The 17,976-nt window shown below is 43.8% G+C and overlaps 1 protein-coding gene across 4 annotated transcripts in view; it reads left to right on the forward strand.

The window, feature by feature from the left end:
- Positions 1 to 17,041, forward strand: part of lmo3 (LIM domain only 3) — a 50,799-nt gene extending 33,758 nt beyond the window's left edge. For all 4 annotated transcript variants that reach the window (XM_026146772.2, XM_026146774.2, XM_080291266.1 and 1 more), the window contains 2 exons: positions 5,993 to 6,118; positions 15,521 to 17,041. In XM_026146772.2, coding sequence (XP_026002557.1) covers positions 5,993 to 6,118; positions 15,521 to 15,626 — 232 coding nt within the window. In that variant the 3' untranslated portion in view covers positions 15,627 to 17,041. The remainder of the gene's footprint in view (positions 1 to 5,992; positions 6,119 to 15,520) is intronic.
- The last annotated feature ends 935 nt before the right edge of the window (positions 17,042 to 17,976 follow it).

A 17,976-nucleotide genomic window follows, 5' to 3' on the forward strand; every position in this document is an offset into this window, starting at 1 on the left:
GCCAAATATACTGTGGCATTGGTCGCACAATAATCTACTGTCGTTCCAGCGAGCACAAGATTTCAGACAGGGTCAGAAAAATGGTCAGAAGAGTTGCCTAAGAGCCGAGGAGCACCTGCAGCTATGGTTGTTTCAAACAAACAATAGGTTCTGCATGTACCCTCACCGTGCAAGACTCCGGTGCTGAAACATCATCGAACCTTCGGGACTTTGTGTGGAAGAATGGGCCAAAATCACTCGAACACTCTGTGCGACCAGTTTCACCATACAGGAGGCGTCGTGAAGCTCTCATCACGGCTTCTGCCTGAAGTCTTAAATAGATTCCAGTAAACGTGTTCAATCACTTTTACCCGTCATTGTTATACATCATTTATGGACATCAATGGTTTGGGTTCTTTGTATTTGTTGTTATTGACATGTGAGGAGAATTTTATGTGAATAGCACCTCAGTACTTATTTTACTGCTGTATTTGTTACCAGTGACAGTCTGGTACCATCAGGCCCGGGGTCTTGTACAACTGGTCTAGCAGTGAAAGACTGATGGCAGGTAAACTTCATCCATCCTCCTTCCTCACTGGGTGAGCCGAGGTCTACTGTGCACTACTTGTTTGAACAGCCTTTGGCAGCCAACAGTACAACAAAGACTGAACCCTGCTTAGACTCGGCTTTTTAAGAGACTCCAGGAAATGTTCAAACTGGTAATATGTTCCCATTAGTATAGGTTGGTAGAAGGTTTAGTCTTTTAAGGAGATGGTTGAAGTCATACAGAAAGGTAGGCGATGACGTTTGCATATCATTTTTGAAACATTTAAGTTTAAATTAATTTTTTTGAGTAGAAAATCAATTAATGCATCATTTCAAAATTAACCATTTTCCTTCAGACTAATACTCTGTTAGCTAGAGGCAACGCTTATAAAACACTGAGCTGCCGATTAAAGTGCAGCAAACGTTAAAGATTTTAACAAATCTTTGATAAGACAAAAATATTTTAGTTTAATAGCTGAATATTACTGTTTTGTTTTTTTGGTGGGGGGTGGGGGGGTCTCCTCGAAACTGATTAATTTGATTTTTTCCCCATTTAGAAAAAAATAATGTTAAATTTATTAAATTTACATTTAATTATTTTCATTTGTTGTGATAACACCGTCTACAAACTTTAATGAGTTGTTGCACTCGGCTGATTGAAAAGTCAATGAAAAGCTAATTTATAGTGTATAGTTAATTCATCGTTTATAATATGCGGTTTACCAGGTAAAACACATGGAGAGATTCCCAAAGAGTGCAACTTTTTATATGAATCCTTTTTTTTTATTGAAATTTGAGTGATTATAGTTAAAGTTTTGTTCAAAACACACATCTTGGACAAGAACCAATCATATTTGGGTGTGTATGTGCAGCAGTCAGTTAATGTTTGTGCAAACATCACGAGGGAATTTAAAGGCTTTGTTTTAGCATACGATCTTGCACAGTTTGCAATCACTTCTGCATTACGTGAGATAAAATGATACTAATGTCAAGGTTTTGTGCTCTCGTGTTACATTTTAATTCAGTCAATCTCAGAGGAAAGTCGTCGGCTTATTTACCGATTTAACCATCCCTCATATCAAACCACCTGAGGACTTTCAGCTAAAGTTTTCTAAAGCAAAGTCCTCAGGTGGTGGTTCTGTTCCACTGCACAGGCTGCCATACATTTTCAGGAGGTGAGAAGAGAGCATGGACAGACCCAGAAAATGGCAAAACTGAATACCATTTAGATTCAAACAGAGTCCTGAATGATTTATTTTGAAGGGCAATCATTTATTATCCAAATACTGATCAGCTGCTGAATGACAAAGACCTCACATGTGCCCGTGTACAGTGTGAGGAAGCTACAGTGTAACTTAAGGTTCAAACAGTTGTTGTATAAAGCTGCTGTCCACAAACACTCAGTGTCTCTGCAAGTGGACAAATCAGCAAAAGCTTCCACAGAATCCAGTTTTCTGCAAATCAGAAGAGATGCCACCAAATTTTCATTTCTCCGATGGAAAGGCAAAATTCCTTTAATTAAGGCAACACTAATCCATCAAATAGGTCCTATTTGTTTTTCACCCAATTGCTGTGTAACAAGAGAGATGCTTCACTGTCTGAAGGTATGTTGACAACGGCCCTTAGTTCTGTAGATATTCATATGAGCACAATCTATCTGCTTCTTTGCCTCTGGGAAACATCCTTTCTGAAGGTTAATAAACAACCCTGCATATCCCACGAGTTCATTCATCAGATGGTGATCTCTTACAGACTGAGTGGCATGCTGTTTTATCATTTTAACAATGGAGGCTAAAAGTGCCTCCAGAACTCTGCCTAATAGGTTATTTTGTAATATGATTTTGTTATCAGATATGTGTTTGCTCTTGCTAGCCTGGTCTTGGTCACTGTGTAGTAACGAATACTCACATTAATGTCCCTGGAGCAGGGAACACAATAATAAGGTCCTCCCTGGGCAACAGAGCTGGCCACGTCCCATCTATTTCGATGGCACAAGCTGTGGCCCTGCTATTTTTCACTGTGGCATATTTTTGTGACTGGGCCAAGTATGTCTCAGTGGAAAAATCCTCTCTGACGCCTGTCACTCTCGTTCTCGTTCACCAAAAGCAACAGAAGTATTTGCATCTCCATAATTCTCTTTAGTGAATTTCCCAGAATAATAAAATACATGCGTGAGATACAGATGGAGTCAAACTTGTTCAACGGTGAAAGTAAATCCTGAGCTCAAAGCAGAAATATAAGACAGCAGGAATAAATAACAAACAGGAGAAATAAACAAAACAACAGGAAGGCCCATGTTGGAGTGCAGGTGGGAAAGATCTTGGAAGTAGTGCAGATGATTTGGTCTGAGTGTGTGAGCGGCCCGAGCGATGAGGTTACTCAGACCGTGGCTCAGATGGGTGGATGTTTGTTACTAATCCGAATGGCCCAGAGGAGGAAGCTGTGAGTCTGGAGGTGGAGCCGATTCACCTGAGGCGCCTTTCGGAGGGCAGCGAGTCAAACAGGGGATGGGTGCGATGCAAGGGGTCAACTGTGATGCCGCTGGTTTTCCTGAGGCAGAAGAGGCTTACAATATCCTCCAGGGCTGGCAGAGGGCAGCCAATTACTTTTTGGGTGGTGTTAATTACCTTCTGCACAGCTTTCCTGTTCTCAGCAGTTGTCCCTGTGTAACAAACACCCAAGCAGTAAGAGTGGACGCTCTCCACGAGGAGCGGTACGAGGCCAGCAGCAGCTCCTGTTCTAGTTATTCTTCGTCAGGACACGGAGGAGGTCCATGATGAGTTCATTTGTTTCAAGAACGTTCAACATCAGGTTATTTTCGGAGGACCAGCGGGTCAATTCTCTACCGCTGCCTGTACGATGTGTCATCTCTGTCAGAGATGAGCCCAACCACGATGGCTCCAGCAACCTACTTGACGATGACGTTGGCTGAGTGGATTGGTGTGCAGTCATGTGTAAACAGGGGCTACAGTGGGGGGATGAGGACACAGCCCTGCGTCGGGGGGGGGGAGCCTGACTGAGGCCAGCTGGGGGATCTGAAGGTGGTCCAGTTTTGTGGTCAGGATGTTGAGGATCATGGAGTTGAATGATGAGCTGCAGTCCACGAAGAGCGTCCTCGTGCAGCTCCTCCTGTTCTCCAGATGGTTCAGCACTGAACACATGTAGAGCTGCCTCGGGTCACAGTAAAATCTGAATACTACCTACTATTAGTGGTGGTATAAGAAGTTGTGTTTCCCACTGTAACACTTTACAAAACACAAACATAAGGTGATGCATGTGTCCTCCAAACACACTTCACAAGCATCTCGATTCAGTCACTTAAATTGTATTTGTATCGTACCACATTTCAACATTAGTCACCTGAAGGCGCTCTATATCAGAATCCTCTTTATTTGGCCACGTTTGTGCACACTAATGAAGGATTGGACTGCAGGTCAGCTGCTCCTTTTTCTGTACGTGGACTCCTCATCGCTCTGGATCAGACCGATGGCGTTGTTGTCGTCTACGAACAGAAGTTTCGCAGATGGCTCTCCTGAGGTGCAATCGTTAGTGTAGAGGGAGAAGAGCAGTGGGGAGAGAGCAGACCTCTGGGGTGTGCGATGTAACTCTCCTCAGCCTCACCTGCTGCTGCCTGTCCGTCAGGAAGCTCGTGATACAGTCACAGGTGGAGGCGGGCACTGTAAGCTGGGTGAGCTTCAGATGGAGATGTCTGGGATTACTTCGTTGAAGGCTGAGCTGAAGTTCACAAACAGTATCCTGGTTGAGGTGATGCAGGATGTAATGCAATCCCATACTGAGTGCATCCTCAGCCAACCTGTTTGCCCAGTAGGCAAACTGCAGGGGGCCCAGCAGGTGCTCTGTGATGTAATTTCCATTCTTCCAATGAACTTTGTGACCACAGACTTAAGGGTGACAGGCCTGTAGTACTGTAATCCTGTGAAGGTGGAGCATTTGAAGCAGGAAGGAACTTCCCACAGCTCCAGAGATCTGTTAAAGATCCGGTTGAAGATGAGGGGGGTTGGTTGACACAGGCTCACAGGCATTAGCGTAACCGGTCCTGGACGCTTTCGGGTCTTTGTCTCTGGAAGAGCAGACACACATCTTCCTCACAGGAAGCGGGTCAGAGGGGCAGGGGAAGGAGGACTCCAATTAGTCTTTTCTGTGGGTGTGGGGTTAGGGTGAGTAGATGGGAGGTATGAGTGGTTGTCTTTCAAGTTTGCAGTAGAAGGTGTTGAGGTCATCAGCCAGTCTGAAATTCTCATCAGGGGGTACTGACTTCTGTAGAGGGTGATGAGCTGTAGGCCTCTCCAAACTGATGCAGGTCGGATCACTGTAGCTGTTAGTTACACTGATACTGTAAGACTAAGACCCTACAATCATAGAGCCAATGAACAGAACCCCGTTTGTGAGAAACATGCTCTCTTTCTAGTCCCTGTCAGTATTTCAGCTGCAGCATTTTGGATCAACAGAAGACTTTCAAGGAGTTTTTAGGACATCCTGATATATCACTATTCAGCAAAGCGAGTCGGTATAACACTTTAGCCTAGAAGTAATAAATGCATGAACTAGTTTTTCAGCATCGCTCTGAGACAGAATATTTTTATACAAACTGGAGTCTATTAGATAGATATGATACAAACCACTGCAGTGCAGTACCTGTAATACCTACAGCATGTTCTAATCGCTCTAATAGGATATTATGGTCGACAGTATCGAACGCTGCACTGAGGTCTAGCAGGACAAGCACAGAGATGAGTCCACTGTCAGAGGCCATAAGAAGATCATTTGTAACCTTCACTAAAGCTGTTTCTGTGCTGTGCTGAGCTCTGAAACCTGACTGAAACTCTTCAAATAAACCTCTGCAGATGATCTGTTAGCTGTTTGACAACTACTCTTTCAAGGATGTTTGATATGAAAGGAAGGTTGGAGATTGGCCTATAATTAGCTAAGACTGCTGGGTCTAGAGATGCTTTTTGAGTAAAGGTTTTATTATTGCTCCCAGGCATTTGATATGTAGCCTATTAATAGAGAGACTGTCATATTTAATGGCAGGACTTCTTTGGGCAGTTTTGTAGGAATGGGGTCTAAAAGACGCGTTGATGGTTTGGAGGAAATAATTACTGAATTTAACTCAGAAAGATCGATCTGAGAAAGAGTCTAAATAAATGTCAGTGCTATTGAAAGTAATAATGTGTCGGTGAGACGGTTAATTTTTTTCTGTAATGATTAAAAGTTTATTTGTGAAGAAGTTCATAAAGTCATTACTACTTGCTTGGCTCAACAGCACTCTCACACTACAATTATCCTTGAATTAATGCACAAAGTATGAAAAATAAAAGCAGGCACGAATTAGAAAACAGTTTTGAGGCCAATTGCTAAGTTAGATATATAAGGAGTTTTCCACTGATTCCTTAATTTGATAACTTACACACATATTTTTGTTTGCATCTGTTCATTTGTGCCTCAGGTTGTTTGGTGTAACGGGGAATTGTGCAGCCTGCAGCAAGCTAATCCCAGCCTTCGAGATGGTTATGAGGGCCAAGGAAAATGTCTACCACCTGGACTGCTTCGCATGCCAGCTCTGCAATCAGAGGTGAGTGGACCAAACTTCTGCTCTTTTCTCATATCTGTACTCATACAAATAGCTGGTCAGGATAGCAAGGCACTGTACACTGTTACAATGTACTGCAGTTCAGTACAAGATGCACAAAAAGGAACAATAGCAACACATCATGATGCTCAAGATTTGTTAAAAACAGGGCCATAGTTAGCAGAGATTGGTTTAATTGAATTGCTATAGTTTTTTTAAACTCATTTAAAAAACAAGAACTGAACAGTTTTCAGTATTTTCTAATTCGCCTCGTTTTCTCTTTTGTGGGATGGCAGAGGCCACAGGAAACACGCTCACAGTTTTATCTACTCAGATCAGAAGATGACTGAGTGGTGATGCAGTTGGTCCACAAAGCCTTGGAATTTGTTGAACAGTCATACACAGACTCATGAGACATGCATATGAGTATTGAACGTTCAGGGGAGCCCATGAGGTTTCATTTCGCAGAACTTCATTACGATTATGGAAACAGTGGAGGGTTTCTGAAGACACTTTCTGGAGGCAATGGCAAAAACAGGATGTTGCCATAAGTATGTGAAGTGTATCATATCTGTTTCCAAGGTCCTTATGATTCACTTGTTGCTTTTCCACAAATAGCTTTGTTGTAGCCACATGCACACACAAACCAGACATACTAAGCATCCTAAAGGAAAAGAAGTTAGTTATACACAGTTTGCACTGAGTAATTGTTCTGCCACGTCAGTCTTCAGCCTCTCCTATTCAGGGCTCTAGAGTGCGACCAGTTCGCACACACATCCACACACTGGTGATGAAGCTACATTGTAGCCACAGCCACCCTGGGGCGCACTGACAGAGGCGAGGCTGCCGGACACTGGCGCCACCGGGCCCTCTGACCAAACCAACTTCATTCTAAGCCAAAGACTAGAAAATATGGTGAAGCATATCTGCCCTTTGGCCTCAGCTGCACGTGCCGAGGTAGGTCTCCCTGCAGGATTGCTTTTCCCTTCATCGGGAGCAGCGCTGGGCTGTTTAAATCACGGACAAACAGTATCCCACATTCTTGACAACATTTTTCTTGTTAAACAAAAGGGGGGCCTAGCAAAAGAAGTTTGGGAACCGCTGTATTAAGTTATGCAGGCTTGTTTGCACAACAAGGCTAAATAATTATATAAACCTTTCTGAATCTAAATAGTGTACTTTGGTAGAATTAAAAAATAAGTGTAGTGCAGGTCTATGGTGATTTTTAGTGCTACTATCATCGAGTTTTGATTCTGGTTCTGTATCGGTTAAGTCATAAGCAGTCCTGATTTTGAACTGTTGTAGTCCTGTTTTAATTCTGGATCAGTTCTGGGTCTGGTCTGGTTGAATTGGGGTTTAGTCCCACCATGCATACTACGCCCCGGGTGTATAAAATGTCTGGCTCCGCCTCTGGAGTCAACAGTGTCCATGAACACGACGTAACGTTCGATGATGTGTCATTTCAAAAGCATCAGTTGTAGGAGACGTGCTTACAGAGCGCTTTGTAGTGAATCAGAAGAGTCGACTCCCACTGAACGAGAGCTGCTCCTCACTTAATTTCCTTTGGCTGCTCAGCTCTCACACAGTGGCTCAGCTATGCTCCAATCCCTCCATATTGTGGCCAATCACATGCAAGGATATAGGACAGGGGTGCTCAATCCCAGTCCTCGAGAGCTACTGTCCTGCAGCTTTTAGATGCATCCTTGTTCCGACACAGCTGAATCAAATGAATGGCTTGTTATCAGGCCTTCTCCAAACTTGATGGCATGCTGAAGAGGTGATCAAACATTTGATTCAGCTGTGTTGGAGTAGGGATGCATCTAAAAGCTGCAGGACAGTAGCTCTCGAGGACTGGGATTGAGCACCCCTGATATAGGATAATATCATCATGTGGGTGATGGACGCGACAGTCAAGTGGAGCGAGCGTCTGTCCTCTCAGTGAGTGAGACAGCGGTGAGGAGGGCTGTGCGAGAGCAAGAACACATAAATATGCCTGAAACACAGAAACGAAGCAGCACCTGGCTGCAGTTTAAAGACTTTTTTGTCTCGACTTGGTCTCGGTTTAGGCGGTCTTGACTACAAGTCTAGTGGCAGACATGAGGCAACTGAGACTCCAACCAGAGGCTGTATGGCAATGAACATACAGCATCTGGAAGACAAAAATATGAAAATGTTCAGATAGACAAATCAACTGTCTCCCTGTGGTGTGTGTATGTGTCTTTGTCATGAAAAGTAATTTATAACCAGCGTGGGAAGCCGCAGTAATGCCCCCCAGGAGCCAGAGGCAGAAAGAGAAAGATCCAGGCCATGCGCAGCCCCCAAGAGTACTGAAGACCTGAAGCCACACATCTCGGCAACAACTGCACGTCCATCCAGTTGGCTGAGAGTCCCTTAGAGCCAGAGGCAACCGCCAGCCAACCCTGGCCTCCCCAGGGTAAGTCCAGTCACCCTGGTGTGAGTTGAGAACAGGGCCCCAGGACTCCAGGTGCCCAAGAACCCTCCCCAACACAGAAGAGGCCCAAGCCACCACCCCCAACGTCAACAGCCACATCAGAACATCCAGCCACGTGCCCTGGAACCAACAAACATCCCAGGGAGGGCAGCAGCATCCAATAGGGAATGATGGGGAGGGCCAACCCCATCCTCCATGGCCGTAGAACCACCAGTGTAATTAAAAAGAAGAGGCAGGTCACCATGCAGTACAGCCAGCAAAGCCATGTGTATTGCCCTACCCAATGCAGCCTAAAACCTCCCCCACAACAAAGGGTAAGTCTGGAGTGTGCAGATGACTCCCAGTCTTGGGGCTCAAAGGGCCTGGAGCCCGTAAAGCACAGACCAGACATCTCGTGGGCCTGCTCCCCCCACACTGGAGAAATCTGAACACAGCTTAATCTTCCTCAAGCAAAAGTACAAGCCGCTCGTACAATCGATCACAACGTGACTCTTCAGGGAGTGGTCTCCGGGTCGTAACACTTCCAAGCTCAAATACACAGAGCAGCCATCAATAACAGCACTCAAGACAGAGGTGTGGCAAAACAGGTGGGCTGAACCAAACACAAGAGCCACATGACCACCGCTGCCTGTAGCCTTTTGTTAGCTAATGTCCGCTCTCTCAAAAACAAGATGGAGCGAAGAACCAGGGAAAGATTCCAACATGAAACCAGTGTTGTCCTGTCATTTTTACAAAAACCTGGACTGCTGCAAGTGTGCCAGACTCAGCCATCTATCTACAGACCCACTCCACTCACTGTGGAGACGACACACTTGCCTTGAGCGCAAATAAAGGTGAAGGTGTATCAGTTTATGTTAAGGAGAGATGGTGTGTGGATATTCAGGTGGTGGAGATTGTTGAGCAAACATCAAAATGCTGATGGTGAAGTGCAGACCTTTTTATTTACTGAGGGACTTCAGTGCTGTGTCTGTACTTCCTGTTTACATCCTGCAGTAGCCTGACATTATCACCAAACATGAGACTGCTCACCCACATGTTTGTTGTTTTAACAACTACAACTTCTTGACTGTGCTTTCAAAGTCCCGTCAGCGTTCTGTAGCAACATGAGAAGGCTGTGCCCCAAACCCAGCTATAGTTCCTCTGATACAGGCAGTTCCTCTAACAGCCCCTCCAGTAAATAAAATATTAAAGTTTGGAGTGAAGACACTGATTTGGTGCTTTAGGACGGCTTCAATGCCACAAACTCGGGTGTGTTTAAGATTGCTGCCTTAAAAAAGAGCAGTTCTGATTTACAGGAATATGAAACGGTGGTTAATAGCTACATCAGCACATGCACTGACAATATTTTCCCAGGCAAACGCTGTAAAATATTTCCAAATCAGAAAAAGCACCTCAGCAACTTTAACATCAGTGGAGATGAATAAACTCATTGTGGTATGAGTGGGACCATTCATGGTGGGGACGCTCTCTAGCACGTTTCTAAAGTGGCAAAATCGACTGCCTTCCCATAAATACAGGACACTACCCCAGCACACAACATTTCATTTTTAATGCAGTTGAGTGTTATTTTTGTTTTTACACTTATTTAAATTTTGCTGATTTTTAGGTTTGTCTTTTAATGGTCTGGGGTCTCTGTGGGGAGGGGGATGACAGCAGGGAGGACCAAATGTCTGCATCCTGGTCCCAACTCTGGATACTTAACATGCTTTAGAAATGAGAGCTGCTCCACCTAAAGTGGGATTGATCTGAGACCAGGTTTTCTGCAGAAAGTTTCCTGATCATTTACTTTCTGGACATCATTCAGACATCAGCAGACCCGGGCAGGTCAGCCCTTCTCTCCCACATTAAAATACATTTAAGCCAGCGTACATATCTCCTCTTTATATTAGGGCAGTTCATAAACTGTCAAATAAAAGTAGTGTGTCTCATGTATGTTGTAGACTGAAAGCACCATTTAGATGCCTCTTCTCATGTTGTGTGTAGAATAAAGGACCCAAATTCAAATTTCAGAGGCAGACTTGATAAAACAAGAGTCGACCCGTTTATTTGGCTGATGGAAACATAACAGAAAAAATAACAAAAGTAACAGAAGCACAGAAACACACGGGGAACAGTTTGATGCATGAAAACACAACGAGACACAACGAGGCTAATCAAGAGAAGAGGAAACAGGTGGGCAACACAGCTAAAATAATTAAGAGAAAAAAGGTCATTAAAACTAAAAACTACCAAAATAAAACAAAGAAAAAGACAGTGCCAACCACAATGACAAAGCAAAAAATATTCTACCCGTCTACAGGTAGGCTGTTATTTTAGCATCAACAATTTTCAACAGTGTGTTACTGTAGAGACTACCTTACATATAAAGCTCCTGCCTGCCTGTTGTTGTGATTTCTGTCGTCTAAAAGTCTATAAGTCAACAATGCTGAGGTCAGCACTAACTGGTAACACGTTTTAAAGTCTGGTCTTAGCTGGTCTCTGAAGCATAAACCTGGATTAACTGGGTGACCTTTTGTTTTTTCAGCTTGAGATCTGTTCTGACATCTTACTGAAGTTTCTCTGAACAGTTTCTTTGCATTGTCAGCATGGAGATGTGTTACTGTTCTGTGTCTGGCACGCTCATCTGATGCACTGTTCACTTATATCAATTTTATCGCCTCCATCAAACATGAAAGTCCCCTTGACCCATGGACCCTTCAATAAAGCAATTTTATAAATGACCCAGAAATGTCTCAGTGGTGCACCAGAACATGTGAAATCTGATAAATAAACGAGCTGACACCGAGATCATTCGAGGTTATGAAGTCTAATTATTCCCCAGTCCTGCAGACTGGTTAGTTAGAGGCTATGCTGAAGTTTTAAAGCTGAATTCCTACACCCAGGTTTGGATGTACCGCTACTCATGCACAGTCATTCAGGCATGTCTTCATGCCATTAGTAGGTCTGTGAGTACACCCAGCCCACTGTATCCCACAGATTAAAGACAGAAAATTCAAAGTCAGTCATTACTCTGATTTCATACACATCTCACTGCAGGACTCTAATGGCCACTGCCATGTTTAACTGTTAAAGGGCCATGCTTATGTGATGGGGCTGTTAGTGCAGAGCAAAGATGTAGAGACTGGATTAGAGAACTTATTTAATATTAACCTTATTCCCACCAAACCCACACGCACAGCTCACTAGCTGCAACCACCAATATGGCTCTCTGCCCCTTTAGCACACCTTTCTCTGGCCTTAAATACTTCTAATTGCTGATGGGAGTCAGCTGTGCAAAAAGGCAGGAGAGCCAGCAGGACACACCCACACGGGCAGTTTCAGGAGGAGGTCTTGCTGGGTGGTAACAGTCATCACCATTATTAAACTGACAGCCGCACTTTCCATGAAAAAAGGATCTGCAGCTGAACCCACTTCAGGCATAACATGTTTGTCACAAGGAAAAGTAATTTCTTTAAAATGACATCAAGCTGAGGGACTAAAGGGGACTAGATGCAGTACGAGGTCTATCAGTGAAAACAAAGGATCCCCACAGTGGATCTGATCATTCAGCAATAGTGCTGTCCTAGAGCTAACAAGACACGTAGCTGGTTCTGAGGAGAGAAAAGATGTTGGCAACACTGGGTGTAAAGAATAGGGAAGGAGATATGAGGCTTCATCCAGCAAGCAGTTACCCACAGATCAGCCCTGGGGGACAGCTAATCAATGGGGCTGTTGTCAAGTCTCATCATCTCTCCTGTGCTGGCCCAGTTTCTCCAATAAGTCAAGGCCACAGCTCAGAGAGGCTCGGGAAGGTTACAGTTAGCAAGGCACAAAGGAGTGCAGGCCTGATGACAGTCTGGGAGAAGGCCAGTGCTGATAAAGGTGGAGGCTCCACTCTGATGTGGTGGAAGGGAAAAAACAGACAGCATAGCTAAGCAGAGACACCGGCTAACAGACAATAAGAGGTCTCTGTCACTTTGTGCCTGTGCTGGTAACTGGGCATGTGCAGCCAGTGTGTAAAACAATTCAATGTTTAATATGTCGTTGCTGGCAGAAGAGGAAAAGCCTGAAACGACCGTAAAAATGAAATAGTTGCAAGTGTAACAGGTAACGAAAGGTAACAGTTTGACAGGCATAAAATATTTTGTTTTTTAATTAGAGCTTGTAGGATTTGAAGGTACAATCACTTGAGTAATCAGCACTGCTCTCCTACCTGGTGTCTTGAACGAGACGTGGGTAACCACTTCACTGCGGCTATCAGGCCCATCTCTCCATCTTTAGTCTTCTGTCTTCAAGCCCCTGAGGTCTCAACAGCAACATCTGGCATCGTAGCTATTACCCCTCACTGGTCGTTGCCCAGTTGTAGTTGTTTCTTTTGATCCACACCAGCTGCTGCAGCCTTAGTGACTTGACTGCTTCCTGGAAAACCCGCCCTCCCATTTATAACTGAAATCACCCCAAACGGCCGCAGCAGATGGCCCCGCCCCCCTGCACCATTCAGGAGGAGTTCTTCCTTCCCACTGTCGCCAAAGTGCTGCTCATAGGGGGTCATATGACTGTTGGGTTTCTCTGTATGTATTATTGCAGGGTCTACCTTACAGTTGTTGTGATTTGGTGCTGTATGAATAAAACTGAATTGAATTCCAGAATTATTCCAAAATATTTTGTTCTCAAAATCAATATTATTCATTTTACCATCGTGTGTTCATTTGGCTTGAAGGGTGATCAGGGTGAATTTAAAAATGCAGTTTTGGATGGGGAGTGGGGGTCGTTGTTGTTGTTGTTGTTGTTTGTGCTCGTACAGTGTGTTTGAATCACTGTAACTAAAGTTACCATTGAGGTGGATGTAAAAAATTATGCTCTGAACCTGCAATGTAGCCCTGAATAACTCCTGCATACAGGTGGGTCATGTCAGGTACCCGAGCTCCACTCACTGTGTGGAGGTCCCAGCAATGAACTCAGCAGTCTTAACACTAAAGGAAGTCAGAGGCTCACTGCCCCCCCCACTCCCCACATCCCAGCTCCACTCCCCCCTGGTAAAGACGGCACTGCAGCTTGCTGACTTTGGTGAGCCTGCACACTGAGGGAGATAAGCAGCCCTCAGGACAATACAACAAAACGTACTGCTCTTACATGTTCATCATAACCTTCATTGCCCTCTCACAACATATGGAGTTATTTTTGTGCCACTATTCTGAGCGCACGTAAAAACTATTTGCAGGTGCAAGTGTTGCATTCTGAGGAGAAATTTATTTTGAGCGAAGAAAAGCTGAATTTGAGTGAACAAAATTCATTCCTGCGTGCAGAAAATGTATTTCAGTGTTTGCTGTTATACACACACACTAGCAGCCCCTCTCGCTCAGTTTTTGCATTTGCGCTCGCTGTGTTTGCTCCATGTGTTGTTTACACAGCAACATTCTCACATGAAAATATCTTAAAAGTTTATTTTGTGACCCAGACAGAGTAATATTTCAAACTCCGCCCCTCTGTGTTCCTCCGCCACTGCCTCGTTTGAGTTTTGGACGAAATGGATTCTGGGATATTGCATTTCGTCATTTCGAGCTGATTGGAGACCAGAACAGCCAATCAGATGTTTTTGCATCCAAGTCTGTGATTGGCTGGTTTTGTGGCACAAATGTAATGGTGTAGAGAAAGAGTTGAAGGCACGGGCAGAAATGTTGAGAGTGCGAGCGACACATTGCGAGCGAGCGCAAATGCAAAAACTGAGCGAGAGGGGCTGCTGTTGTGTGTGTGTGTGTGTGTGTGTGTGTGTGTGTGTGTGTGTGTGTGTGTGTGTGTGTGTGTGTGTGTGTGTGTGTGTGTGTGTGTGTGTGGATAACAGCAAACACTGAAATACATTTTTTGCACCCAGCAATGAATTTTGTTCACTCAAATTCAGCTTTTCTTCACTCAAAATAAATTTCTCCTCAAAATACAACACTTGCACCTGCAAATAGTTTTTACGTGCGCTCAGAATAGTGGCACAAAAATAACGCCATAACAACAAGGCACAGGAAGGTGGGGCTGCCTGGGTCAGTGGGGTTTTGTTTCTCCTGCAAGGGTAAAGGAACCCTGGCCAGAAACACAGATAATCTAGTTAGGATACACTAAACACTCCATTAGTAAATATAAACATATGCATCTTGATGCATCCTCAGTCATTAAGTAAATCTCCTAAAAATCTCCTAGAAACGTTTCGTCATCATCAGGTGACGTCTTCAGTCTCCGCTGACTGCAGGTTTCCAATCTTACAAACAGTACATTTGCATAATGACTGAAACCAGCCACTGAAGGAACGATTCTCATGACCAAAACAACCTCCGGTGAAGCGGACGGCACAACACAGAAGAGCCACCTCGTCAGGCCAGGACTCTGCAGTCTATTCACACCTACAGGCCAGTGGACACTCGTTCAATGATGAGGACGTGCACATCCTGGACAGGGAGGAACGCTGGTTTGAGGGCGGAGTCAAGGAGGGAAAGACCATCTCTGAATGGAGGAGGGGCCTAAGGGTACATCTGTCATCATCTTACAATGCTGTGATTGGAGCCATTCCCCAACTCTCTGTGAATGGGACTCATGGTTGTTGGTCAATGGTCATGAGATTTGTTCCCTCAGTGGGCTGGTTTCAGTCATTATGCAAATGTGCTGTTTCTAAGATTTGGGGAAACCTGCAGTCAGCTGAGACTGAAGGAGTCGCCTGATGATGACGAAACGTTTCTCCCACAAAACGCTACGTCCAGATGAACAGAATCAACCTTTGGAGATAAACATATGCATACACACAAACACTCAAACCAGCCCCTGCATCATCTCCAACCATAGTCCCAACACTGCTGTTGAAAGGACAGTGTTGGGATACAGTAGTTAGGGAGAAGCGTTTGTTGTCAGGAAGCTTGGCCTGTTTAAAGCCTCACATTAATGAAACTTTGATGCTCTGATGTGAACGTTCTCCTTCTTTTCTCTTTGTGCAGGTTTTGTGTTGGAGACAAGTTCTTCCTGAAGAACAACATGATTCTGTGCCAGACAGACTATGAAGAGGGGCTAATGAAGGAGGGCTATGCTCCCCAGGTCCGCTGACCTTCACAGGCCAACATGGAAGAAGAGGAAGAGTGGGAGAAACTCCAGAAAAAGTGCTAATGCCTTCCTGTCCATGTTCCCCACGTGTACATACGTAAGAAAGACTCCCTGAGAGGGCAAACACACTGTTGTACAGAATAGCCATAAAGACGCCGTGGCAGGGAAAAGCCCTGGAAGCCTACAACAAAATGTATCGTGTGAAAAACATTTTTGGATGCTGCCTTTTCCCACCAACCAACAAATACTGGCCTGAAAAGGAATTTTTAACCAACTGCTGGCATTGTTTGCTCTTTTAAAAAAGACTAGTCCCACCTACCATCGCACCCAACTGCACTGCACAGTTCAACAGTCTGTGATTGAATCTGAACTCGACCCGGATATCGTCAATCACTAAAACTGTGTGCTGAAGAACTGAGTATAAAAGTATGAAATCCATCCATTTTGTCTCAAGTGTGGCAAAATAATACTTTTGGGAGTGCGTGTGTCGGTCCATGGACATCCTTTCAGGCTACAGACTTCTGTCATACGTCCTTTAAGGCTTTGCATGGATCCTTTCAGAAACCTGAAACTCCAAACCTGACAAACAGTCAAGTGAGAAACACTTACCTTTATGCTGCCCATGCAGCATTAGCAGAGCAAACAGGGAAGGGAGATATGTCAGACTTAACCAGGGTAAAAATGAAGGTTAATTGTGGACTTGATATTGGACATTTTGAATAAGGTGGACAAACATCCAGCTGCTGAAGTTGCCTCATGTCTGGATGTGTAAATAAGCAATTGTTTGCTAACACCTCAGTCAAAAGATTTATTGGGGAATAGTACAGCATGTCAGCTCCTTCTGCAGCCCACAAGTGTGTAAAAACCTCTATAAGAAAAACTAAGTGTTACAGGATTATAAGTGTGAGATATTTCCATGGTTTGACAAGAGTTATCGCCGTTCCTAAAATGCAGTATTTTGGACTGGGACGCTGCCACTATGATTCTGTGATGGGTTATGTTGTTTTAGGTGGGGACGGCTTTTCTTTTATTAAAAACCTCCAGTCAAAGTGAAATACTCATGGACACCGAGGATGTTTAAGTGGTTTGTAGAATTTTGAACATGGATAGTTTCAGTCATTTCACTCACACATGGCCACAACGCCTTCCTCCCACAGTGGGACGTTGTCCTCGTCAGCTGAGAGGAAAACATCTCATCTTTCTGTATGAACCCATCTGAGCTCATGGCACCGTTAGCAGGACGACAGGAAGAAGCTTCTCTAATCTGTAAATTGTGGATGTACATTCATTTCTGCTTGCTTGTACAATGATTTCTTTTTGTGTCATCCAGCATGAGAATCTTATTTTTAGGACAATGCCTGTAAATACTATAATTGTAATAATTTTAAACACAAATGTAATAAAGTTTTATTGTCTAACCAGTGGTTATGGTGTTTTTCTTCTGTTTCCTATTGATTTGACTGTTGATTGACAGTGTTTGCTGAAGCAGTGAGGGTTCAGTATCAAACCCAAAGATGCAGCTTTAGTTGTAAAGCAGCCTCAGGAATGAAGCTGTTCTCTGTGCCGTGTTACAGCTTATGATATACGAGTCATCAGAAGTGCAGTTATCGGTTTGTTGTCTTTGCTCCTTCTGATGTTCGGGTCACACAACCTAAGAGCAGAGAGCTTTGGTTGACAGTTACATTTTTCCACTTAGGTGAGTTTTTGTTTTGTTTTTTGTGTCAAATTTTTCTATTTTGATTATGTTTCATGGAGCAAAAGAAAAAACAAAGCTTCTTTTACATGTTACTCTTGCAGCCCTCAACAACACTGACAGTTTAGGATCATCTGGAAAGGTAAATTATTTGATGTGAAGTTGGACTTCACAGATGTTTCCATGACTTTACAGTTAAGCTAACTGAATCTGACAAAGAGAGAAAATCTTTGATGATGTTAAAGCTGCTCTGCTCTACATGGAGACGTTATAGTGTTTTTATTTTAAGTGTGGCACCAATAAGAATTACTCACAGATGCTAAGTGCTCTTATCAACTTATCTGAAGTCAGATGTTCAGCCCTGAATCTCGATGCTGATTATTATTGGACTGTCTATGTTGTTTGTGTCGGTGATGATGAAGAGGAACTCAGTGATGGTCGGCACCATTCAAATGTTGATGAATGCTGGTTTTGTGATTTTGTATATTTTCCAAGATGTCATATCTTAACTCGGGAAAGGTTTGGTGTGGAGTTCTATAATCATCATTATAAATAAAAACATTTGAAATCACAATTAAACAACCAATCACCTCTTACCAATAGCAACAACTTAAATGGTAAATGGACTGATTCTTATATAGCGCTTTTCTACTCTCCAGG

The sequence above is a fragment of the Astatotilapia calliptera genome, chromosome 17 (genome assembly GCF_964374335.1).
Source record: "Astatotilapia calliptera chromosome 17, fAstCal68.1, whole genome shotgun sequence".
Classification (NCBI taxonomy): domain Eukaryota; kingdom Metazoa; phylum Chordata; class Actinopteri; order Cichliformes; family Cichlidae; genus Astatotilapia; species Astatotilapia calliptera.